Below are 27,495 nucleotides of genomic sequence, written 5' to 3'. Positions count from 1 at the left end.
TAAGTCCTGTATCCATTTTGAGTTAATTTTTGTATATGGTGTAAGTTGTGTTCTAGTTACACATTTTTGCATGAATCTGTCCAATTTTTCCTACACCATTTATTGAAGAGACTGTCATGACTCCATTGTAAGTTCATGCCTCCTTTGTCAAATGTTAATTGAGCATAGGGATTTGGATCGATTTCTGGGTTCTCTATTCTATTCCATTGATCTATATGCCTGTTCTCGTGCCAAAACCAGGCTGTTTTGAGAACAGTGGCTTTGTAATACATCTTGATATCTGGTATTTAGATCCCTACTACTTTATTTTTCTTTCTCAGAATTGCTGTGGCTATTCGGGGTCTTTTTTTGTTGTTGTTGTTCCAGATTAATTTTTGGAGAGTTCTTTCTAGATCTGTGAAATATGCCGTTGGTATTTTATTTTAATTTTTTTATTTTTTAAAAATCTTTATTGTTCATATTATTACAAATGTTCCTCATTTTTCCCCTTCCATTGCTCCCTTCCACCAGGTTCCCACCCCAATCCAGGCCCTTTCCCCACCCCCCATTGACCTCATCCATAGGTGCACAGTTTATGTTCAATCTCTTCCCACACTCCCCACTCCCTTTTTCCCCAAGAATCGTCAGTTCACTCCCCTTCCATACCTCTGATTCTATTATATTCACCAGTTTATATTGTTCCTCAGATTTATTTTTTTTTTATTCCCTTTGTTTTTAGATTCACTAGTTACGTAGCTTTGCTGGGTAGAGTATTTTTGGCTGTAGGTTCTTACTATTCATCATAATTAAAATTAAAATTCCAAGAGCAAAAGACAAAGACAGAATATTAAAAGCAGCAAGAGCAAAGCAGTTAGTTACCTATAAAAGAGCACCCATAGGATTGTTAGCTGATTTCTCAACAGAAACTATGCAGGCCAGATGGGAATGGCAAGAAATAGTCAAAGTGATGAATAGCAAGAACCTACAACCAAGATTACTCTACGCAGCAAAGCTATCACTCAGAATTGGAAGTTAGATAAAGAGCTTCACAAAAAAAAAAAAAAAAGCTAACCAGAATTATATGAAATGCTGAAAAGTATTTTTTCTTTTTGCTCTTCCGGTTGGGTGTTTTTTGCTTCCTCGTATTTCAAATCTTTGACTTGATTCTTGGGATCCTCTAGTCCAGTGTTTCCCAAACTTCTCTCATGATGAGAATCACCTGGTGGAGTTGTTAAAATACAGATTCCTGAATTCCAACTAAAGTGCTAAACTAGAATTTTTGGGAACATATAGGTAAAATTGTATACTTAACTTAGTGCTCTAGTATACAATTTTACCTATATGTTCCCAAAAATTCTAGTTAGCACTTCTTAGTTGGGATTTAGGAATCTGTACTTTAACTATTCCACCAGGTGATTCTCATCATGAGAGAAGTTTGGGAAACAGTGCTCTAGTCTACTGTTGAATCTTTGTATATTATTCTTCATTTTAATCATTGTATGCTTAATTTCTGACTGATTTTTTTCCATTTTTTTGGCATTCTCACTAAGATCCTTGAAGGTCTCACTAAGTTCCTCAGAGGTTTCTAGAAGATTCTTGAGTAACCTTATAACTATGATTTTGAACTCTATATCCAGTAGTTTGCTTGTTTCCACACCTATGCCAGCAGGTGGACATCCCCTGAGGGGTCCTGGACTGCATAAGGGCGCAGACTGGGCTAAGGGAATCCCCCTCCTGAGTGCATGGATTTTCATGTACCAGGCATTTAGTATATAATAACATTCCTGAAATATCTTTTAAAAAGTCTTCATATTTACCTTCCATATCTAGGGAGAGTGAGATAGGAGAAGGGACAAACAATGATTTTATTTTCTTTCAGGCCAACTTATTTGAAAAACTAATATAAGCTACAAAAAGTAAAAGAAACATATTTAATTTGTGCTAGTAGGACTTGTATCTCTTAGTTTAATAGTATTTACATTTTTGATGCAGTATGCTATGGACAGCAGCATGAAGAATTTAATATTATATTGTAAAATGTTTGTGGTTAGTTTATATGTGAGGACAGTGTGTTAAAAGAGAAAATCTTACAATTAACTGTGTTGTTTGTTTTGTCAAAATATGCTGCCCAGCTCCAGAGTTTCCTATTTTGGAGAAGCAGAATTGGCTGATACATCTCCACTATATCCGGAAGGATTATGAAGCATGTAAGGTGAGAGATTGAAATGATAGGCAGACTTTGGTTAGGCGGCTGACAGTGTCTTTCACTGTATCTGTCCCACTAATAATGTATGAATTGCTGTTTTCCCATACTTGGTGTATTTGTTAGCCTTTGCTATGATAATTCTATTTTAGAAACAACTTTAATTCCAGTGGTCTCCAACAACAGATGTCTATTTATTGCTCATGGGCCTTCCTATTGGCTGTGGGTTGGCTGGGTTTGACTACAAGCTGTGGGTCAGGTTCAGTTATGTTCCATGTGTCTTCTCATTTCAAGACCAGATGAAGGGCATTCATTATCTGGGACTTGTTAATCTCACAATGGAGGGCAGATGTTCAACCAGCATAGTATTTTTTAGTTTTTGATCTCTGGACAGGTGAAAAGTGGTATTTTATTTAGTTTTATTTTATAATTCTCTTATTCTGGTGAGCTTGATCATCATTTGTTGATTATATTCAAAATCCATCTGTATTTTTCCCCCTCTAAACTGTGTGTATGTTTATCACATACTATATGTTACATACTTGCTGGCAGACAATAGTATTAACATGCAAAATACATCCTTGGTATTGTCTTTTTTGGCATTCAGAGATTTGTAATGTTCCTAAGGTTGTGGTTTTTAATTTATACCTGTAGTTTTTATATCTATGGCAATGCACAGACCTAGCAATGTTTAGTACCAGTCTGAATCTCGAAAGGTTTCTTTCTTTCCTTCTGTGATAATTATCTTCTTTTTGTTTCCCTTTTTCTTTTTTTGTTTTTTAACAACTTTCTCTGTTTCCTTTTTTGACTTCTCTTTCTCTGCTTATTTTTTAAGAGTTGGGACTGACCCCTTTCTCTGCTCATTTCACATACTCCCTCCTGATCTCCAGACTAATGTGATACTTACTGAATATTTCAGTCATTTCAAATTTATATTTTTCTGTGGCTGAATTTATTGGCTTCCTTCCAAACCTATTCATTCTCCTGTTCCATATCTCAAGGATAGTTACTACCATTCACCCAGCTGTCTATGTGAGAATACCCTGACCCACTTTCCCTAATATAATGTAGATAACCATCAAGTTCTGGTGCTCCTTCTCTTATTGTCTCTTGAAATTGCTTCTATATCCTCTCCATGCCTTAGTTAATCCCCTTCATTTTAATTTAAATTAGCAAAAGTGTTCTTATACCAACTTTGCCTCTATTCTTGCACCCTTCCCATCTATTTTCAACAATGCTTCCCACAATTTTTTTTTTAATAGAGCAAATAGAATCAGGTTACTTACTGCTTAAGACTTTTTAATATTTCCCCATTGTTCTCAGCCTTTTTAGCATGGCATTTGAAAACTTTCTCTCTGACTTTCCTGGCCACCTCATATTTTCCACCTCCTGCCAACACAGGATTTAAAACTGTTTACTCTGGAAAGCTTTATCTGGCTCTCAAAGTTAGAATCAGGTGCTTGCCCTCTGAGCTCCCGTAGCACCTGGGGCTTAGCCCACCATAGTAGAAAGTGGAGCCTGTATTTTGCTCAACAGAGGTTTTTTGTTGTTGTTTTTGTTGTTTTTCTTAGCTTAACTAGATAGGTTTTAGGTAGGGTTAGCAAACTTTTTCTTTAAGGGACCAGATGGTAACTATTTTAGGCTTTGCAGGCACAAATAGTCTCTGTCTCATAAGCTTAATATTCTCTCTCTCTCTCTCTCTCTCTCTCTCTCTCTCTCTCTCTCTCTCTCTCTCTCTCTCTCCCCATTTATTTATTTTTTCACTTCTTTATTGATTAAGGTATCACATATTTGTCCTCAACCCCCCCATTACAATCCCTAACACACACCCCCCCCCCAATCATGCCCCCAACCCCTTATTGTCCTTGACCACTGGTTAGGCTCATATGTACGCACAAAAGTCCTTTGGTTGATCTGTCCTTTTTATCCCCACCCTCCCTCTGAGGTCCAACAGTTTGACCCATGGCTCCTTATCTCTGAGTCTGTTCTTGTTCATCAGTCTATGTTGTTCATCATTTCCCCTAGATGAGTGAGATCATGTCCTACTAGAAATATAAGAATCGAAAATAAGACAAGCAATAATGCTCATGCTGAAAGGCATCTGAATTAGTCTGTAGTGAGTTTCTTTCTGGGCCAACAGTTCTTTTGAGGCCCAATTTCAATGTCAACAGATCCTTATGTGTATATGTCAGCAATGATATTTCAGTTCTGGATGGTGGACAAATGGAGGTAATACAGGTCCAACTCTCTCTGGTTTGGTCCTGGACAACCTGCAGTGACACACAGCTGCTGACTGCTTTTATGGCAAGGTGATGTCAGTGTCTTCCATCTCTGGACTGCTTCTCTTCTGTCTTCATGGCTGGAGTAGTCCTGTCAATTTTTCTCTGTTGCAGAAATCCATATGATCTCGGAGTTGTTTTCTGAAAATATACAAACATATTCTCTACCAAAAGTTAATAAAGGAATATTTTCTATAAATTTGACTTGGGATCCTTTTTCATTTTTTGCTCAAATGATTTTCCTCTGACTTGTTTTGACACCATGTTATTTTTCATGGGTGTCTTGCTGTTAGCATTACAAATAATTTTCTAAAGTACAAATTTTCTAGATGTAATTTACTTACAGGATATTTTTCCTTACATGGTATTCTACTTTCCTTCTTTTTTGATTTAAATATTAGGAGGCTTTTGAAAATTTTATAATGTAGTCTTGATAGCTTTTAAATTTTAATTTTTTGCACTATAATATGACTGCTTTAGGTTTGTTTCCTGTTGTGCAATTTTATCACAACATGAACTACCAATAAAAATTTTAGTTAACACTTTAAGGACAGCATTTAGTCTAGTACAATGAATTTTTTTTTTAGAATATTTCCTTATTTCAATTAGCCAATTTAAATTAGCTTGAAAACTTGACTACTATTTTACTGTCAAATTTATTACTCTAAAAACACTCTTATTTTACCCTGTAAATATTAGGGGAAAGGATTATTTGCCTTCTTGAGTAGGCCCTGAGCATTCCTGGTGCCAAGCTGGGTTTAGATATCAAAACCCACTTCCTCACACCATGGGTACAAGACAACTCAAATAAGTCTTGTTGCAGTGAGAGGGCAGCTGCTGTCATCCAAGTTGTCTGTTACCTGGGTCCCAATTTGAGCTGGGCATGGGAAGCTTAGCAGCCATGGGGGCAGGAGACCTCTCCTAGCAGAGATGAGGGTTTAGGCCCCTGTAGAATTGGGAGGGTGAAGGTCTGTGCCCCACCTCAGTTGACCCCCAAGTTCTCTCCTGATGGTCCCTCTTTGATTGTGCCTATCTTAGGTTGTTCCTTCCCTGAGGAATCTCTGGCTAATCAGCCATACTCTGGGGCCAAACAGGGTGATGTGAGGTTCAGTTCTGTCTCCTGGGTAACCTATGCCCCCATGGCCTCCACACCCAGCTCCTATCTTGTGATCCTCTCACCTAAAAAAAGATGTGTTACCTTTGTCTCCAAGCACCAAAAAGATGATTTTTTATTGATCACATATCTTGGGGAACCCACGTTTCTTCTCCAGGGAGGGCCCAGCTTGCCCCACTGGGTGAGAGACAGATCCATGGTACCAGTCATCACAAGGCTTCGACATGAACAAAAACTCAGGCAATAGCTGAGGGCAATTGGATTGTGAGAAGAGGTTCCCTCTTGGCCAAAAGGGCAAGAGGGAGCAATATAGAAATGCTCATGTGCCTTCCCAGGTGGCCTACACAATGAAGGGATTAAATCCTTTCATGTCCTTTTAAATTGCTGCCAGACATTCAAAAAGTTAATTCAGCCAAAACTGGTTTGGCTCAGTGGATAGAGCATTGGCCTGTGGACTAAAAGGTCCCAGGTTCGATTCCGGTCAAGAGCCTGTACCTTGGTTGCGAACACATCCCCAGTAGGCGGTGTGCAAGAGGCAGCTGATCGACGATTCTCTCTCATCAATGTTTCTAACTCTCTATCCTTCTCTCTTCCTCTCTGTAAAAAAATCAATAAAATATATTTTTAAAAAAAGTTAATTCTTAAGTTTGCTTGGGATAATTGTATAATATCCTGTTGTAATTCTAAAATATCAAGAGATGTGCTACCTTTGTCTCCAAGCACCAAAAAGATGATTTTTTATTGATCCCCAGGGGTGCGCGGTAATATTATAAGTAATTGAGGTAACACAAATCTGGAAAAATTTTTATGACATTGTAGAATAATATCATGTAAGGATATTCTTTGTTCTAGGCCATGGCAATTCCATTTCATACTGGCTGTCCATTTCCTTTTCTATGGAACAGATCTTAGTTACATTTTCTGGCCTTCTCCAAGGGGCTAGTAGTGATAGTAGTGACACCCTTTCTTTGGTGTCCACATAAGCCAGAAACCTCTCTTTAATTTTACACACAAAGGGGCAGTGTTTTGATTTTGTGTCATACAGAAGGGAAGCTTTTATGCTTCACCCATGGTCCTCCTGGATGACCAAGGTATTTGGTATTATTGGTAACTACATTAGGCAGGGGATCAGCCCATGTAAGGGGTCTTACCCATGAAGGATCAGGAGCATAAGTACAAAATACTTCCCCATTTGCCCAAGGTAATATTACTGTACAGCTAATGATTGCTAGCATTGCTAGAAAGACGTTATCAGGCATTCTTGGATTTCTGATTACCTCACAATTTCTTCCCTGAGGTTTGACGTTCTCATTGATGTTTCTCTGTTTCTGGATCTATTTTTATTTTCATCAGTTTATGTTGTTCATTATATTCCACAAATGAGTGATATCATGTGATGTTTATCTTTCTCTGCCTGGCTTATTTCACTTAGCATAATGTTCTCCATCTCCATCCATGTTTTTGCAAATGGTAAGAGCTCCCTCTTTTTTAACGCAGCATAGTATTTCATTGTGTTTTTTAATCCACTCATCTGCTGATGGGCACTTAGGCTGTTTCCAAATCTTAGCTATGGTGAATTGTGCTGCTTTGAACATATAGGGGTGCATATATCCTTTCTGATTGATTTTTTAGTTTTTTGGGATATATTCCTAGAAGTGGGATCACTGGGTCAAATGGGAGTTCCATTTTTAGTTTTTTGAGGAAACTCCATACTGTTCTCCATAGTGGCTGCACCATTCTGCATTCCCACCAGCAGTGCACAAAGGTTCCTCTTTCTCCGCATCTTCGCTAGCACTTGTCATTTGTTGACTTGTGGATAATAGCCATTCTGACAGGTGTGAGATAGTACCACATTGTTGCTTTAATTTGTATCTCTCTGATGACTAGAGACTTGGAGGAGGTTTTCATATGTCTCTTGGCCTTCCTTCTGTCTCCTTTGGAAAAGTGTCTATTTAGATCAGTTGCCCACTTTTCGATTGGGTTGTTTATCCTTTTTGTTAAGCTGCGTTAGTTCCCTGAAAATGTTGGAGATTAAACCATTATTGTTGATATCATTGGCAAATATGTTCTCCCAGGTTGTGGGCTTTCCTGTTGTTTTGTTGATGGTTTCCTTTGCTGTACAAAAGCTTTTTATTTTGATGTAGTCCCATTTGTTTATTTTCTCTTTAGCTTCTATTGCCCTAGGAGCAGTATTAGTGAAGAAGTTCTTTAGGCATAGGTCAGAGATTTTTCTTTCTAAAGATTCCTCTTGTATTTTTATGGTTTCCCTTCTTATGTTTAAGTCTTGTGTATCCATTTTGAGTTAATTTTTGTATATGGTGTAAGTTGGTGTTCTAGTTTCATTTTTTTGCATGTATCTGCCCAATTTTCCCAACACCATTTATTGAAGTGACTGTCTTGACTTCATTGTATGTTCATGCCTCCTTTGTCAAATATTAATTGAGTATAGTGATTTGGATCAATTTAGGGGTTCTCTATTTTATTCTATTGATGTATTTGTCTCTTCTGTGCCAATACCAGGTAGTTTTGAAGAACACTGGCTTTGTAATATAGCTTGATATCTGGTATTGAGATCCCTCCTACTTTGTTTTTATTTCTCAGGATTGCTGTAGCTATTCGGGGTCTTTTTTTTAAAATTCCAGATGAATTTTTTTGGAGAGTTCTTCCTAGGTCTGTGAAATATGCTGTTGGTATTTTAATGGGAAGTGCATTGAATTTTTAGATTGCTTTGGGTATTATGGACATTTTGATGATGTTTATTCTGCCAATCCATTAACATGATATGTTCTTCCATCTGTTTATGTCTTTCCCTATCTATTTTTTTTAGTGTTGTGTAGTTTTCTGCATAAAGGTCTTTTACCTCATTAGTTAAGTTTATTCCTAGGTATCTTAATTTTTTTTGTGTGATGGTAAATGGGATTGCTTTTATAGTCTTTCTTTCTGTAATTTTATTATTGGTGTATAGAAATGCTATAGATTTCTTGGCATTTATTTTGTATCCTGCTACTCTGCCAAATTCACTTATTAAGTCTAGTAATTTTTTTATGGAGTCTTTAGGGTTTTTTATGTACAGTATTATATCACCTGCAAATAAGGACAGTTTTACTTTTTCTTTTCCAATTTGATGCCTTTTATTTCTTCTTCATGTCTGATTGCTATGGCTAGTACTTCCAGATTTTTAGAATCTTCCTGAGTATGTTTTGGCTAGTACTTTCAGTACTGTGTCAAACAGGAGTGGTGAGAGTGGGCAATCTTGTCTTGTTTCTGTTCTTAAGGGAAATGGTTTTACTTTTTCCCATTGAGTATGATGTTGGCTGTGGGTTTGTCATATATGGCTTTTAGTATGTTTGCAAATGATCCTTCTATTCCTACCTTGCTAAGTTTTTAATCAAGAAAGGGTGTTGGATTTTGTTAAATGCTTTTTCTGCATCAATTGATATGACTATGATATTTTTATCTCTCAATTTGTTTATGTGATGTATCACTTTTATTGATTTGTGAATATTGTACCATCCTTGCATCCCCAGGATAAATTCTACTTGGTCATGGTGTATGATCTTTCTGATGTATTACTGGATCAGATTTGCTAGAATTTTGTTGAGGATTTTGGCATGTATGTTCATGAGGGATATTGGCCTGTAATTCTCTTTCATTGTGTTGTCTTTATCTGGTTTTGGTATTAGGGTGATGCTGGCTTCATAGAAGGAGCTTGGAAGTGTTCCTTCCTCTTGAATATTCGGGAATAGTCTGAGGACAGGTTTTAGTTCTTCCTTGAATGTTTGGTAAAACTCCCCTGTGAAGCCATCTGGCCCAGGGCTTTTGTTTGCTGGAAGCTTTTTGATGACTGCTTTAATTTCAATGACTGCCTATTGAGATTTTTTAATATCTTCTTGATTAAGTTTGGAAGGTTGGATTTTTCTAGGAATGTGTCCATTTCCCCCAGGTTTCTAGTTTGTTAGAAAAGAGTTGTCCATAGTATTTTTTTTAATAAGCCTTTATATTTCTGTGGGATCTTGTTATTTCACCTCTTTCATTTCTGATTTTGTTTATTCAGGTCCTCTCTCTTTGCTTTTCCATTAGCCTAGCTAGAGTTTCATCAATCTTGTTTATCCTTTCAAGGAACCAGCTCTTGGTTTTATTGATCTTTTGTATCTTTTTTTTTTTTTTTTTTTTTTTTGTCTCTGTGTCATTCATTTCTGCTCTGATCTTTATTATTTCCTTCCTTTTGCTCACTGTGGGCTTTACTTGTTGCTCTCTTTCTAATTCTTTGAGCTGTTGAGTTAGATTATTTATTACCCTTTTTTCTTGTTTTTTTGATGTAGCCCTTTAGAGCTATACATTTTCCTCTCTGAACTGCTTTCATTGTGTCTCATAGTATTTGTATTGTTGTGTTTTTATTGTTATTAGTCTCCAGGAATTTTTTCTTTTTTTCTTTTATATCATTGTTAACCCAAGCATTGTTTAATTGCATGCTATGCAGCTTCCAAGTGTTTGAATTTTTTGGAGTGTTTTTATTATAGTTTATTTCTAATTTTATGCCATTGTGCTGAGAAAATGGTTGATATGATTTCAGTCTTTTTGAATTTGGGGAGACTTTGTTTATGACTCAATATGTGGTCCATTTTTGAAAATGTCCCATGTCTACTTGAGAAGAATGTATATTCTGAGGCTTTGGGGTGAAATGCTCTGAAGATGTCAGTTAAGTCCATCTGACCTAGTGAGTCATTTAGAATTGCTGTTTCTTTGTTGATTTTTTGTTTAGTTGATTTATCCAGTGATGTCAGTGGTGTATTAACGTCTCCTACTATCATTGTATTGTTGTTTTCACCCTTGATAATTTCCAGGAGATTTTTTATGTATTTGGGGTGCTCCTGAATTGGGTGCATATATGTTTATCAGGGTTATATCCTCTTGTTGTATTGATCCCTTTATTATTATGAAGTGGCCTTTCTTATCATTTTGTTATGGCCTTTACTTTGAGGTCTATTTTGTCAGAAATAAGTACTGCTATCCCAGCTTTTCTTTTCTTTTCTTTTCTTTCTTTTCTTTTCTTTTCTTTTCTTTTCTTTTCTTTTCCTTCTTCTTCCTTCCTTCCTTCCTTCCTTCCTTCCTTCCTTCCTTCCTTCCTTCCTTTCTTTCTTCTTCTTTCCTTTCTTTCTTTCTTTCTTTCTTTCTTTCTTTCTTTCTTTCTTTCTTTCTCTCTTTCTCTCTTTCTCTCTTTCTTTCTTTTTTTTCCTTCATTTCCAGTTGCCTGAAAGATGTTTTTCCATCCCTTCACTTTCAATCTGTATGAGTCCTTTTTTCTGAGGTGGGTCTCTTGTAGATAGCATATATATGGGTGTTTTTTTTTTTTTTTTTTTTTTTTTTTTTTTTTTTTTTTTTTTTTTTTGTGTGTGTGTGTGTGTGTGTGTGTGTGTTTATCCATTCAGCCACTCGATGTCTAAAGTTATTATTAAAAGGTACTTGTTTGTAGCCATTTTTATTTTTTGACACTGTGTTCCTTTCTACCTTTTTATCTTTTCTTTTTACACCAGTCCCTTTAGCATTTCTTGCATTGCTGGCTTGGTAGTGATAAACTCACTTAGCATGTTTTTGTCTGTGAAGCTCCTTATTTGCCTTTCAATTTCAAATGATAACTTTTCTGGATAGAGTATTCTTGGATTCTGTCCCTTGGTTTGCATCATTTTGTAGATTTCCTTTAATTTTTTTTTTTTCTGGCCTGATGTGTTTCAGTTGAGAAATCTTTTGATAATCTAATGGGGGTTCCCTTATATGTAACTTTCTGTCTTTCTCTTAAAGCCTTTAAGATTCTCTCTTTGTCCTGAGTATTGGCCATAGTAATTATGATGTGTCTTGGTATGGGTCTTTTTGGTTTCATTCTGTTTAGGACTCTCTGAGCTTGTATGATTTTTTTTTTTCTTTCTTCCACATCAGGGAAATTTTCTGACATTATTTCTTCAAATAGTTTTTTTTTTTTAACCCTTGTTCTTCTTCCTGTTGTTCTGGTACCTCTATTATTCTTATGTTGCTTCGTTTCATGTTGTTCCATAGCTCCATTAGGCTTGCCTCATGTCTTTTAATTTTTTTCTCCAATTCCAATTCATTTTGGCTGTGTTTTGCTTTCCTGTCTTCTAGTTCACTAATTTGGTCCTACGCTTCTCCTAGTCTACTGTTGAAACTTTCCATGGTGTTTTTTATTGCAGCTATATTACTCTTCATTTCTTCTTGATTCTTATATAAGTTGTTGATTTTTTCACCCATTTCTTCTTGACTCTTGCATAAGGTGTTAATTTTTTCTTCCATCTGATTTATGAACTCTATGACCCTTATTTGAATTCTTTTTCTGACATATTGCATACCTCTGTTTCACTTACGAGCTTTTCTGGCATTTCCTCCTTTTTCTTTCCTTTGGTGGAATCTTTATTTACCCACTTTTGATCTCACCGACTTATCTAGATGTCGAGCTGTGCCATGGGTGGCCGTAGCTTCTCTGGCTGCAGTTGCTCCTTGGGCCGTTATGATAGCAGCTGCTTTTCAGTTGGCAGCAGTTCCTCTGGTGGGTGCTGTTTGCAGCAGTGTTGCCTCCTCTGGCTGTAGGGGGAGGCTCTCGTATAGCTTCTGTTCCTTGGACGGGTTTGGGCTTTTTCCAGGGACTTCTGCCTCTCCCAGGTACAAACTATCTCACCAGCTGTGTCTCCTCATCAAATTCGGGCTGAATTCCTCTTGTTTCAGCTGCTCCCTCCACCCACTCCAGAACAAGGCTCAGGATACATCCATCTATTCTGCCACCATCTTTTCTCCCCTGTTTTATTTTTTTTAACGAGAGCTTTAAAACTATGAGAGCTGTTCACAAATAGGCTATACATGTTAGATTTGGACTGTGGGCTATAATTTGCCACCCCCTATTGTAGAATACGTGGCCATCAAGAGAGGAGATTTTTTTAAACATCTGAATTAACTACTTTATTAGTAATTATTCTGGATTCTTACATCTGCTCCTTGTTCATATCTACCCTTTCTTTAAAATCCTTGAAGGCATTTAACCATTCTTCAGAAGTATTTTTCTTCATCTTTCAGGCTATTATCAAACAGCAGCTTCAGGAGACCCAGGGGCTATGTGAATATGCTATCTATGTCCAAGGTAAGACATATATTTCTCTTCTTGTTAGAAAATGCACATTTTGCCTATATTTCTGGAAAAAGAGCAAACAACTTATGAAATGCTTAAATTCAAGTGAGTGCTCTACAAAGGTTTTTTTCTTTTCAGCGTTGGTTTTTTATTTTATTTTTAAATACTGTGCTACATTTGCTTTAATTTATTTTATGTTTTTTTATTTTTATTGATTTCAGGGAGAGAGCAATAGAAACATCAATGATGAGAGAGAAACATCTATCAGATGCTTCTTTCATGCCCCCTACTGGGGAATCTAGCTTTCAACCAAGTCATATGTCCCTGATTGAGTTGAACATGGAACCCTTTAGTCTGCGGGCCAACTTTCTATCCACTGAACGAAATTGGTTAGCGCCAGTGTTGATTTTTTAAATTGGAACATATGAAGGGGTGGGGGGGGTGGGGGATGAGGACACATATGTAATACCTTAATCAATAAATAAATTAAAAAATAAAAAGTAAATAAAAATAGGGATTTAAATATTTCTAGAGAAGTTTTTTTTTTTTTAAATAAAAAAATAAATAGAAACATAATTCTTAGGCTAGATTTGACCTCAGAAATGACTGGTTATGTTTTAAGAAAGATGCTACCATCCTTCACCCCATTTCTAGTTTCTGCCTAGTATTTTTCAGAATGGATATTAGGGTCCAAGCTTCTGCAATAGTGTCAGGCCCAGAAAAGGCTTTAAAAGGGTTCCTTGTAATCAGGCTAAAATAGATGAGGAAAGACTTGAGGATTTTTGGTAAGGTGAGTCAGGATGAAGGGAAGTAGCCCAGAGATATACAGGATAAAGAAGAGAATAAATGAAATTCATTAGAAATAAAATATAGAAACTATTTTCTGAAATTTTACTCTTTAGTGCCAAAGTTGCATCCCTAATTTTCCCATGAACTTTTCTTTTTGAGCTTTTTTTGTATAAATGAATTATTTTGTTGACCACTCATTGCCATTGTGGTCTTCAGATTTGTATATAATTTTCTGGCAAAATTGGTAAAATATTGACACATCTAGGACATCATGGCAAAAAAATAAAGTTATTTTATTCCCAACATTACAAGTTCTGGACTTTCACTTTCTCATAATACTTAAGCATGAAAATTTTTTGTTTTTGTTTTGTTAATTGTTACCTGACGATATTTTTCATTGATTTTTAGAGAAAGTAGAAGGGAAGAGAAGACAGAGAGCAAGAGAAACATTGATATGAGAGACACACATTGATTGGTTATCTCCCGACAGGGCTAGGAATTGTGTCTGCAACCAAGGTATGTGCCCTTGACTGGAATCAACCCCAGGACCTTCAAGTCCACAGGCGAATGCCCTAACCAGTACTAAGCCAAACCAGCTAGGGCAAGCGTGGAAATTCTTCTGAAAACTTAGGTGTAGGAAAAAATATGATTCTGAATGGTTGCTATACTGATAATCAAGTCTGAATATTACTGCTTTTTTTTGTGCCAGAATCTCCTTGTTGGACATAGGGTATGATTGTCCTTGCCCCATTTGGGGAACTCTCTAAAAACGGAATTATGAATTATGATAGAGCATCTAATAATAGAAGTTTAAGAATGTTTATATGTAGTTTATCTGGTAATCTGCCAGGCACCTATTATTTGTGTGATAGATACTGGGAGTGGAGGGGGTTAGGCAAGTTTGAGGCATCTTATTAAAAAGGTTTTAGCCTAGCTGTGCCTCTGCACTGGGTGACCAATTGTGCCAAGGTCCTGTCTCCTGATAGTGAAAACTCTTGATTCCTTCTTCCTGCATCCATTTCCCACTGAGGTCACCCAGCCAACAGAAGCAACAGAAGCAAAAGCAAGGGTAGTAAGCAGATGGAGAGGGCCATGTCTCATCCTCTTCCTGCCCCTTCCCAACTTCAATCCACAGTCCACTGTCTCAGAGCTGTAAAAAATGGGCAGTTTACAGAGCCACAACTGGAGCCTGCAGGAAGTAGAAATGAATATCTAAATATATTTTTCTTAAATATCTTTATTGATTAAGGTATCACATATTTGTCCTCAACCCCCATTCCAATCCCCCACCCTCCCCACTTATGCCCCCATTCCCCTATTGTCCTTGACCACTGGTTAGGCTCATATGTATGCACATAAATCCTTTGGTTGATCTGTCCATTTTATCCCCACCCTCCCTCTGAGGTCCAACAGTCTGACCCATGGCTCCTTATATCTGGGTCTGTTCTTTTTTATTTATTTTATTTTTATTTTATTTATTATTTTTTATTAAATTATTATCTGTGTACATATTTTAACATTGTGGGCCCTCCCCCCCTCATACATACCCTCCTCCCCAGAGTTTTGTGTCCATTGGTTGTACTTATATGCATGTATACAAGTCCTTCGGTTGATCTATTATCTCCCCCAGATCTCCCTACCCTACCTGCTGTAATTTGACAGTCTACTTGTTGCTTTACTGTCTCTATATCTATCTTTTGGTTCATCAGTTTATAATGTTCTTTATTATCCATAAATGAGTGAGGTCGTGTGGTGTTTCTCTTTCATTGACTGGCTTATTTCACTCAGCATGATGTTCTCCAATTTCATCCAGGTTGCTGCAAATGATGAGAATTCCTTCTTTTTTATGGCAGCATAGTATTCCATTGTGTAGATATGTTACGCCCAGACTTCGTGATCCCCAAGGACCACCAGGGAGCCAAGTCTGATGCAATAAACAAAAGAGCCTTTTCATGCTAGCATGGGCTCTGTCCCACTCACACCGGCAGCATGGCGGAAGAGAGAGCGAATTTCGCCCAGTCCAGGGGTTTTACTCCGGTCGGTGGTGATGTCACTGCCTCAGCTAACCCTGATTGGTTGGGTGAGGGCTAGGGTTCAATTACAGAATGGAGGATAACTCCGCCATGACCTCTCATTCCCCCCTTGTCTAATGTGCCTAGTCAAATCATTGACTCAGCCTACTTTCTTTCAGCATAAACAACAAATACAGTTACCAAGACCCTTAGTACCACAGTTCCCATCAGTATTGTCCTCACTGAAGTCCAGTTCCCCTCCTGCAGGCATCAGTTCTCCTCCTGGCCTATAGTTGCCAGGATCCAGGCCATGCAGGAGCTGGGAGTCATGTAGTCAGGTCTGGGTGCAATCTACTTCAACAGCAGTGGGCGTGCTCAGGATAACAGTGCAGCGTCCCTTTGAGCCCTTGGGCAGTGAATTTCTTTACCCACATTGAGTTCCGGGGCTACAGGGTCTGCAGTGGGCACTGGCAGTGCATCTGGAACAAGCAAACTGCAGAGCCTGTAAGGACTTGAGCAAGGGAATGGTTACCATACATGATCCCCTCCCAAAAAAGGGGAAACTTGCCCCAGTAAGGGGTACACCTGGCCCTTAAGAGGGTGAAGGACAGGGGGTTGGTCCAATTTTCACCGATTCTAGGACACATTTAGTTAAACCTCTTTTCCAGAGTCTCACTTACCTGTCCTAAGGCTAGAGCTATACTCTGAGATACCTTAGCTACCAAGGTGGGGCTGTTATCTGATACTGACAGCCGGAATCTAGGTATAATCTCCTGGAGTAATCTCTTGACTACTATAGAGGCAGTTTCTATCTTAGTGGGGTATACTTCAACCTAATTTGAAGTGTCTACAAAAACTAGACCTTAATGCTGGTGGTTTAATCTCTGAAATCTACCTACCAATGCTCTCCTGGGGAAGTTCCCTGGACCCGAATTCCCAGGGGGACCCTCTTACCTTGCTTAGCATTTACCTGTGCACAGACAGTACTTCTAGCAACTCTGCCTCACAGAAGTTCAGAAGTCTTGGTGACACTTAAGTGGGTAACCTGGTGTCACTGGGCAACTCTGACCTAGAGCCTCTGGGACCAACAGTCTTGTCATCTAGAGTAGGGGTGTCGAACTCAATCAGAGAAGGGGCCATAATCTAAAATCCAGCCTAAATCGCGGGCCAAATGGTTTACTGAACAGTCATAAACTGTCATTGTGATGGAAACGCAGCTGAGTGCAGTGATGATAGCCCAGTGCGGGCCACATTGCAAGGCCTGGCGGGACGGATTTGGCCTGCGGGCCTTGTGTTTGACACATGTGATCTAGAGGGTCCACCAATCATCTGGTCTGTCAGGGGCTTGCTTCTGTTCAGCCGATTCCTTCCGGCTGCAGTTGGTAACCCTCTTTTCTCCGTGGATGGCACAGTGTCTCTATCAAAGAGCCTGGATTAAGGCCAAAAGTTCTGGAGCTGTGCCCAAATGGTGTGGTCCAGGGTGACTACCACTACCCCTGCATATCAGATCCCATCCTGAACATAACTGCTCCCATCCGTGAACAGTACCTTGTCGCCTGTTACCTCTGTGCAGTCATGAATGGCTTCCTCCATCATCATCTGGAAGCAGGCTGGCAGGATTGATGGCCAGAGTCTTATGAATCTGGACACAGGGCTGGTCCAAGAGAAAAGCTTGGCCCATCCAGGTTAGCTCTTGTCCCAGTCTGCTTATCTGCCTCCTTCACCAGCAATGCTGTGGTGGCCACTGCCTGGAAGCATGCTGGCCACCCTGCTGCCACAGGGTCCAGTCTCTTAGACAGATAGGCAACAGGTCTCTTCCAGGGACCTAGAGTTTGAGTGAGAACCCCTTTGGCAATGCCTCTTTATCTCACTCACGTAGAGGTGGAAGGGCTTTGTGATGTCTGGCAAGGCTAGGGCAGCTGCTGAGATGAGAGCCTTCTTTAGCTCCTCAAAGGCCCGTTGTTCCACTTTGGACCAGTTCAACAGCTGCATTTCCCCAGTACGTGTTCCTTCCGAGGACCACAGTCCTTCTTGATGTCCAAGGAAAACAGGCAGTTTGTCCGGTGGCTTCCTGGGCTGATGTACTACGGGTCCTATTGCTCTCTCAAGACTAACTAGGCTGCCCCAATGCCCATCAGGAAACTAACAGGCTTGCCTCTCCTAGCTAACCTGTAAGGACATTCTCTTTATAACTTTTATAAAAATCTTATCTTCCAAAAATACATAACCATGCCTTAAATTTTAAAGAAAAGGCAAGGGAGGAGGGAGCAAGTCCATACACTGTTCCCAGGCCTCTAACCGCTTGAAATTTAAAATGCCACATTTTCCCTACAGATACAGATTTATCTGCATTTCTAAGCCCCCTTCTACTCCCCCCCGCAGAACATCGGTGAAAATTGTCCTAGCAGTCGTGGGGGGTTAAATCATACAAATAATTGTTTTCACACAATTCTAAATAAATTATAAACCTTTGTGATGAAGTCTACTTAAATCTATAAAGTAGACACACATGGCTGAAACCAAAAAATGATTCCCAAAGTTTAAACAAAATACAAGATGCAGGTACAAGCCCAAATTCAAACTTACAATGCAAAGCAAAACAAAACAGATCAAATATAAAAGTTTCATATGTTACATTAAACATTACTTCAGAAAAACTGACTTCAAAAAATACTGCATACTGCTTATTCTTAACACATGTTATACAGTTTAGCCTGCCATATTCTAGGCATTTAGTTACTGCAATTAACTTTTCCTAATTCAATTTATACTTTGAACTTTTAAAGCTGGCAAGTCAAATATATTTGGCATTTTTTTAGATTAATAACATTACATTTTTAATACATCCTGCTTACTTAGGGTAAAGTTTCAGCAACAGATCTGGTCACACATTTTTTCAGATCTCAAAATTTTTTCTGAAGTTCAAACAAAGCACTGAATAATCTCTTTGCAGGAGAGCTAATAGTCTTGCACTCTCCGGCCTCCCCTAGACCTCTCTGCACCAGAAGCAGTTTACTAGGATTTAAGACTATGTTAGAAAAAATGAATTTTGTTCATAGATCAATCACAATTCATACTTAAGTAGCTATATGACTCTGCTTAGCTGATACCAATGACAAGGAAGACTAAACATTGTAAGCAAGGCCATCTGGGCAGCTTCACCACGGAATCACCTGCCACTCCCTGCATATCACTGGAGTAGCATTCAAATGCAAATGAACACATTCTTTAGCTGAAGACTCCCAGCCATTCCTGTAAATTTGTTACCATTACCATCTACTTTCTGCCTCACAGTGGAGAATTTCAAAAGCTGCTTACAATGACTTGGGAAACCAGTTTTAATTTATCTCCCAGTTATCTCCACTATTTTTAAAGCTCATTCTGTACAAAGAAAAGAGTTTTAAGCACAGCCCAAAACTATGCGCACTCATTTTGAACTGGCCTTTCCCCTTTACTGAGCCCAGAAATTCGCCCTTGAGCTCTTCTCCCGTACCAATGCCGCCACTGACCGATGCCTCCACGCCGGCCCAGGCCCCCGGGCCCAGGCCCCCGGAGCAAGGCTGCTGCCACCGCCGCCCCAGCCATGCTACTCAGGAGGCCCCCGAGGAGGAAGTGCGGGTCGCCCCAACAGCTTCCCAGCTCCGCCTCCCCTTCTCCAGGCAGCCAGCAAATTAACCCAGGTGCCTGCTCCCGGAGCGAGGCCACCACTGCCCAGCCGCGCTCCAATGTGCAGCCACGCTCCAATGAGCGCATGGGAGCCCCCCCTCCAACCCAACACTGCTGGGGGCCCCACACCGCCACGCCGGCCACACTTCGCCTGCTCCATCCTGGGGTGCCATGTTGCCCGCAGATACCAAACTCAGACTTGGGAAAGGTTTCCGCAGGTCGTCCTGGGAGAGGTTACCATCCCTCTCCCAACATGAGGGTCCCTCTAGGGCCCTCCTGGGAGGTCAGAACGTCTTCTGACCTCCTGCCTGTGGCCTTCATGGTGCGTCCACCAGGCGTATTTGGGCACCAATTCCATGAGGGGTTTTACGTCTCTCCAGAGCGCACACAAGGACACAGACACACACACACCTCTGCAGCCAGTCAGGCTCTCCGGATCGGAGTCCCTCATGGTCCTGGCTGGGGATCCCGGACTAATTCCCCCATATGTTACGCCCAGACTTCGTGATCCCCAAGGACCACCAGGGAGCCGAGTCCGATGCAATAAACAATAGAGCCTTTTCCATGCTAGCATGGGCTCTGTCCCACTCACACCGGCAGCATGGCGGAAGAGAGTACGAATTTCGCCCAGTCCAGGGGTTTTACTCGGGTCGGTGGTGATTTCACTGCCTCAGCTAACCCTGATTGGTTGGGTGAGGGCTCGGGTTCAATTACAGAATGGAGGATAACTCCGCCCTGCCCTCTCAGATATACCGTAGTTTTTGTTTGTTTGTTTGTTTGTTTTTTATTTATTTTTTTTAATATATTTTATTGATTTATTTTTGCCCCCCTCTCTCCCTCCCACACATCCCCTCCCTCCCCAGAGTTTTGTGTCCATTGGTTGTACTTATATGCATGTATAAAAGTCCTTCGGTTGATCTATTATCTCCCCCAGATCTTCCTCCCCTCCCCACTGTAATTTGACAGTCTACTTGTTGATATACTGTCTCTATATCTATCTTTTGGTTCATCAGTTTATAATGCTCTTTATTATCCACAAATGAGTGAGGTCATGTGGTGTTTCTCTTTCATTGATTGGCTTATTTCACTCAGCATGATGTTCTCCAATTCCATCCAGGTTGCTGCAAATGATGAGAATTCCTTCTTTTTTATGGCAGCATAGTATTCCATTGTGTAGATGTACCATGGTTTTTGGATCCAATCATCTGCTGACGGACACTTAGGCTGTTTCCAAATTCTGGCTATTGTAGATTGTGCTGCTATGAACATAGGGGTGCATATATCCTTTCTGATTGGTGTTTCTAGTTTCTTGGGATATATTCCTAGGAGTGGGATTACTGGGTCAAATGGGAGTTCCATTTTCAGTTTTTTGAGGAAACTCCACACTGTTCTCCACAGTGGTTGCACCAGTCTGCATTCCCACCAGCAGTGCACGAGGGTTCCTTTTTCTCCGCAACCTCACCAACACTTGTCGTTTGTTGATTTGTTGATGTTGGCCATTCTGACAGGTGTGAGATGGTACCGCATTGTTGTTTTGATTTGCACCTCTCGGACAATTAGTGACTTTGAACATGTTTCATGTGCCTTTTGGCCTTCCTTCTGTCTTCTTTTGAAAAGATTCTATTTAGGTCCATTGCCCATTTTTTAATTGGATCGTTCATCTTCCTTTTATTTAGTTGTATAAGCTGTCTGTAGATGTTGGAGATTAAACCTTTATTCATGGTAACATTTGCAAATATGTTCTCCCACACAGTGGGCTTTCTGGGTCTGTTCTTGTTCATCAGTCTATATTGTTCATCATTTCTCCTATATTTTCATATCCTGATGGAAACATACTTATAGGAATCAAAAATGAGACAAGCGATAATTGTTATGCTGAAAGTCATATGAATCAGTCTATAGTGAGTTTCTTTCTGGGCCAACAGTTCTTCTGAGACCCAATTTCAATGTCAAACAGTTCCTTATGTGTACATGTCAGTAATGATATTTCAGTTCTGGATGGTGGACTATTAGTGGTAATGCAGGTCCAACACAGCTGCTGACTGCTCTTATGGCAAGGTGATGTCAGTGTCTTCCATTTCTGGACTGCTTCCCTTCTGTCTTCATGGTTGGAGTAGTCCTGTCACTTCCTCTCTGTTGTCAGAATCCACATGGTCTCAGAGTTGTTTTCTGGAAATATACAAATATATTCTCTACCAAAAGTTAATAAAGGAATATTTTCTATAAATTTGACTTGGGATTCTTTTTCATTTTTTGCCCAAATGATTTTCCTCTGGCTTATTTTGAGACCATGTGTGTTTTTCATGGGTGTCTTGCTGTTAGCATTACAAATAATTTTCTAAAGTACAAATTTTCTAGATGTAATTTACTTACAGGATATTTTTCCTTACATGGTATTCTACTTTCCTCCTTTTTTGATTTAAATATTAGGAGGCTTTTGAAAATTTTATAATGTAGTCTTGATAGCTTTTAAATTTTAATCTTTTGCACTATAATATGACTGCTTTAGGTTCATTTCCTGTTGTGAGATTTTATCCTGAGATGAACTACCAATAAAAATTTTAGTTAACACAAGATCTAAATATATTATATTCAACTAGAGCTGCATGCTCCCTAAAGGAAGGAAACTACAGAGAGTACATTCAAGATTGTAACAGGGCTCTGGAACTTCATTCTCAATCAAACCTCTTTTTCTTTTTTTAAAATATATTCTAATGATTTTTTACAGAGAGGAAGGGAGAGAGATAGAGAGTTAGAAATATCTATGAGAGAGAGTCATCAATCAGCTGCCTCTTGCACGCCCCCTACTGGGGATGTGCCTGCAACCAAGGTACATGCCCTTGACTGGAATCGAACCTGGGACCCTTCAGTCCACAGGTTGACGCTCTATCCACTGAGCCAAACCGGTTTTGGCAATCAAACCTCTTTTTCAATTGAGAATGACCAGTGAAACTTTACAGAAATATCAAAAGGCTTATGTGAATTATAAAACAGTGTTATGTAAATAGGCTATGAGATAGCAAATGACAGTATGAACAGAAGAATAAGAATTTTAATGGACATGGATGCATCTAGCTGGTGGGAGAAGCTGTCACCCATTGCTTAGTGCCCATTTCTATGTAGTTGTGGGTTTGGCAGCCTACAGTGGAGATGCCCCCAGACTAAGTGGGAGATTCCTGCAGCCATCACCAGCTGGGCATCACAGATGAAAAAAATGTTTAAAATTCTTAAGAAAGAAAATCACTGGGAAGAAACCAAGATGGCAGCATAGGGTAGACACCCAAATGCAGCCTACCACAACAAATTTGAATTTAGAACTGAAAAACAGGGGAGGCATTGCCCTGAAGCGCCAGACAGCTAGCTGAGAGGAGGCTCTGCCATCTGGGAAGGAGAGAGAAGGCACGCTGAACCTCAGGAACTGTGAAGGTACGGAGAACTGTGTGCGCGAAAAGGCGCTGGTTTACTCCTGGTGGAGAAGAAGGGCCGGACCGAGATTGCTGCTGGCTTACTCCCTGCACGCCGAGAGGGCGGGCCGGGCTGAGTTCACTACTGGCTTACTCCTGGCACGTGGAGAGGGCGAACAGCTAACGCGGCTGGCTTTCTTGTCCGAGAGGAAAACAGAATCACCCTATTGCTCTGATAGACAGCCCCAGACAGGGAGAGGAGAGACTGTCAGGCAGCGGGCAGAGATCTCTTGGAGGTGTGTGAAGCCAGAGGCCATTACTGCGGGACTTGGGGAGGAGCCGAAGGGAAAACAAAGTTTGTCTGCACCAACCCGAGACTCCGCCCTATCTGTGGCTGAGCACAGAAGCTCTCCCAGAGGCTGGCTTTCTCTAAGGAGAGACTGGCTGCAATCCAAAGCTTGTCTGCACCTTTACCAAAGAGGTGCATGTGCCTGCAACCAATCTTCCAAAACTCTCCACGAACAGGACTTTTCTAAGGCGAGACTGACAGGGAACCAAAGATTGTCTGCGCCACCCCAAGACCCCGCCCTATTCAAGCAGAGTACGGAAACCCTCCTTGCTGAGACACTGCTGATCCTCACAGCCAATTGGCTTGGAGATCAGCGCTTCCCAGTGATACCAACAATAAGCAAGGCTTAACAACAAGACTGCACACACAGCCCACAAAGGGCTACACCAAGACTGTCCACCGCAGGTAACTGGGAAGGCTGTGCTACTGGGCTCTACCAGAACACCTAGCACACAAAGCTATTCCATCAAATCAGAGAAACAACTAAAATGCAGACAAGAAGAAGGACAAAAAGGAAGGAGATGGAGGAAAAGAAAAGATTGGACATTGAGTTCAAAACTACAGTTATAAGGTTATTCAATAATATCCTAAAAAAGGCCGATAAAATAAATGAGACCTATGAGGATATGAAAAGGGAGCAACTAGAAATAATAAGGGATCAGCAAGAAATGAAGAAAACATTGTCTGAAATAAAAAATATTATACAAAGTCCTAAAAACAGACTGGAAGATCGCAAGAATCAAGACAAAGATTTAGAACAAAAAGAGCCAGAGGACACTCCTCTGCAGAAGGGAGAAGATAAGAGAATCCAGAAAGTTGAAGATAGTGTAAGAAACCTCTGGGACAATTTCAAGCGAACCAACATCAGAATTATGGGGATTCCAGAAGAGAGAGAGCAAGATACCGAAAGAATACTAGAAGAAATACTGACAGAAAACTTCCCCACCTGGGGAAAGAAATAAACTTATAAGTCCAGGAAGTCCGCAGAACCCCAAACAAAAGGAATCCAAGGAGGACCACACCAAGACATATCATAATTAAAATTCCAAGAGCAAAAGACAAAGAGAGAATATTAAAAGCAACAAGAGAGAACCCATAAGATTGTCTGCTGATTTCTCAACAGAAACCATGCAGGCCAGACGGGAATGGCAAGAAATATTCAAGGTGATGAATAGCAAGAACCTACAGCCAAAAATAATCTACCCAGCAAAGCTATCACTCAGAATCGAAGGACAGAGAAAGAGCTTCACAAATAAAAAAAAGCTAAAGGAGTTCATCACCACCAAACCAGAATTATATGAATTGCTGAAGGGGGGTTATTTACGAAGAGGAAGAAGATAAAGATAAAAATTATGATCAACAACTACGTAGCTATCAACAAGTGAATCTAAAAACCAAGGGAATTAAAAAATCTGATGAACAATATTAACTGGTGAATATAATAGAATCAGAGGTATGGAAGGGGAGTGGACTGACGATTCTCGGAAAAGGGGAGTAGGGGTGCGGGAAGAGACTGAACAAAAACTGTGCACCTATGGATGAGGACAATGGGGGATGGGGAAAGGACAGAGGGTGGGGTGGGAACCTGGTGAAGGGGAGCAATTGAGGGGAGGAAGAGGATCACATTTGTAATAATCTAAAAAATAAAGATTTATTAAAAAAAAAAAAAGAAAGAAAGAAAATCAATGTGTAAAGGATGAAAACTATGAAGATGCCCATGGTAAATAACACAAATGCTTAAAGATTAACAATAAGGAATGTGCTATTTATACAAACAGAAGCTGTTACTTGAATCTGTACCAGTTTGCAGAGGCAAAGCAGGATTCTGATTAGGTGCTTTAGATAATGGGCATGTGAAAGCATGCTGTAGACACGCTCTTGCTAAAAAAGGAGTCAAGAATCATCAGAAATATTAAACAATCTCAATAAAGTTCTACTAGACTCAAATATTATTGAGGCAAAGGTAGAACTTTTAGCCAAATTCCTTAATATTAAGGACTAGAGGCCCAGTGCACAAAATTTGTGCACTAGGGGTGGGAGGAATTCCTCAATGCCCTCTCGCTCCTTACTGCCTGCTTGCTTGCTGTGCCATAGTGCTGCCTCGGAGGTGGGAGAGGCTCCCGCCATCGCCGCTGTGCTTTTTAGCCATGAGCCTAGGTTCTGGCTGAGTGGTGTGTCCCCTGTGGGAGCGCACTGACCACCAGAGGGCAGCTCCTTTGTTGAGTGTCTGCTCCCTGTGGTCAGTTTTCATCATAGCAACTGATTGTTCTAGTAGTTCCACCATAATAGTCGCTTAGGCTTTTATGTATAGATTAGAGGCCCGGTACACGAATTTGTGCACCAGTAGGGTCCCTCAACCTGGCCTGCGGGATCGGGCCAAAACTGCCTCTTTGACATCCCCTGAGGGGTCCCAGATTGCGAGAGGGTGCAGGCCAGGGGCCCCGACGGTGCATAATCGGGGCCTTGGAGGGATGCTGGAAGTTGGTCAGCCGGAGAGGGACTGTGGGAGGGCTCCAGGCATATCCAGTCCATCTCACTCAGTCTCTATCAGTCGGATGCCAGCAGCAAGCTCACTCACCAGTTGGAAAATCTGCCCCCTGTTGGTCAGTGCACATCAAAGCAACTGGTTGACTGCCCCTGGTGGTAAGTGGACCAGTCGACTGCCCCCAGTGGTCAGTGCAAATCATAGCGAGGGAGCAGTTGAGTGGACTTAGCATATCATTAGCATATTATGCTTTTACTATAGAGGCCCGGTGCACGAAATTTGTGCACTGGGTTGGGGGAGTGTCCTTTAGCCAAACCTGCCCCCTCTCACAGACTGGGAGCCCTCAGGAGATGTTCTACTGACAGGAAGTGGGCCTAAGCCACAGTCTGGCCTAACTCTGTAGGAGGTGACTGGGCTGATCAGGGAAGGCACCAGCCCCATCACCCCACTGCTGCTGCCACTGTCACAGCCACCAAGGTGTTTTCAACATGGACTCCAGTCCCTTCACCATGAAAAAATGACAACTTTCTTTAGGCACTTTCAAGATGTGTCTTTCAAAGGATGTGACATTTCTTTCTTTTTTATCCTCACCTGAGGATATGTTTCCATTGCTTTTTAGAGAGCTTGGAAGAGAGAGGGAGAGACAAAGAGAAACATCAATGTGAGAGAGACACTTCAATTGTTTGCCTCCTGCATGAGCCCTGGCCAGGGAGGAGCCTGCAACCTGACCTTGATCAGAATCGAATCCAGACCCTGCGATCAGTAGGCAGAGGCTCTATCCTTTGAGCCAAACTGGCTAGGGTAGGATATGACATTTCTTAGCCCCTCCATCAGCAGACCTTAGTTTTTCCTCCGGGAGTGTGGTGGAAAAACCCTAGATCACCTTCTTAGATTCTTATTACTCAGGTTACCAAGAACACTGTGAAAGGCAGCTTAGCCAATGAGCCTGCAGAAAAGGTGTTTCCTCTTCAGCTCATGCACGGAGGACCCCCTGCATTGTGTCTGCAGGGCTTCTGTCCACTGGGCTGGGGGCTGTTGGGGGCATGTCTCCAGCCCAGCGGCCCCGCTTCCTGTCAGCTGGGCTTCTATCTGCTGGGCCGGGGGTGTGTCCCAAGTCATGTGGCGGTGGCTCTGAGCATGCCCCCAGCCCAGTGTCTGTCTGCTTAGGGTGTTCCAAGTCGCACTGTGGTGGCTCAGAGCTCACCCCCAGCCCAGCACCCACTTTCTGTCAGCTGGGATTCTGTCTGCTGGACCCGGGGTATGTCCCAAGCCATGTGGTGGCAGCTCAGAGCACGCCCCTGGCCCAGCAGCCCAGCATTCTGTCTGCAGCTCTTCCTCCCTCTGTAGCCTGGGAGTGGAATGTGCTCCTCCCTGGCGCTATGGGCTCTGCTATCTTTGTAGTGGAGTGATGGTTAATTTGCATATTACTCTTTTATTAGATAGGATAGAGGCCTGGTGCACGAGTGGGGGCCAGCTGGTTTGCCCCAAAGGGTGTCCCGGATCAGGGTGGGGGTTCCCTTGGGGTGTGAGGTGGCCTGGGTGAGGGGACCAGTGGTGGTTTGCAGGCCAGCTACACCACCCTGCAACCGAAGCGGAGGCCCTGATATCTGGAATTTATTTACCTTCTACAATTGAAACTTTGTAGCCTGGAACGAAGTCTTGCTCATGGCTGCTGCAATTTCTGTTTGGATTTGTTTACCTTCTATAATTGAAACTTTGAATCTTTGAGTGGAGGCCTAGGCTGGCCAGGGCAGGTGGAAAGTTTGGCTTCCTCTGTTGCTGGGAGCAGCCCTAGCCTGTTCTCTCCAGCTCTGTGGCATCTGCCATTTTTCCTGGGATTTATCTTCTATAATTGAAACTTTGTATCCTAGAGTGGAGGCCTGGGCTGGCCAGGCTGTGTGGAAAGCTTGGCTTCCTCTATTGCTAGGGAAACCCAAGCCTCTCAACTGCTCTCAGTGGCTGCAGCCATCTTGTTTGGGGTTAATTTGCATACTCACTCTGATTGGCTGGTGGGCGTGGCTGATGGTGCAGTGGAGTGATGATTAATTTGCATATTACTCTTTTATTAGGTAGGATTGGTTGAAAG

At 41.0% G+C, this 27,495-nt stretch overlaps 1 protein-coding gene across 4 annotated transcripts in view; it reads left to right on the top strand.

Moving 5' to 3' along the window:
- Positions 1-27,495, top strand: part of BBS4 (Bardet-Biedl syndrome 4) — a 128,242-nt gene that overhangs the window by 36,820 nt on the left and 63,927 nt on the right. For all 4 annotated transcript variants that reach the window (XM_045587186.1, XM_036456679.2, XM_045587191.1 and 1 more), the window contains exons 3-4: positions 2,112-2,191; positions 12,653-12,716. In XM_045587186.1, coding sequence (XP_045443142.1) covers positions 2,112-2,191; positions 12,653-12,716 — 144 coding nt within the window. The remainder of the gene's footprint in view (positions 1-2,111; positions 2,192-12,652; positions 12,717-27,495) is intronic.

Source organism: Pipistrellus kuhlii, unplaced genomic scaffold, assembly GCF_014108245.1.
Source record: "Pipistrellus kuhlii isolate mPipKuh1 unplaced genomic scaffold, mPipKuh1.p scaffold_m20_p_1, whole genome shotgun sequence".
In the NCBI taxonomy this organism is placed as follows: Eukaryota; Metazoa; Chordata; class Mammalia; order Chiroptera; family Vespertilionidae; genus Pipistrellus; species Pipistrellus kuhlii.
Note: the sequence above shows the minus strand (reverse complement) of the source record. Positions and strands in the feature narration are given on the sequence as shown.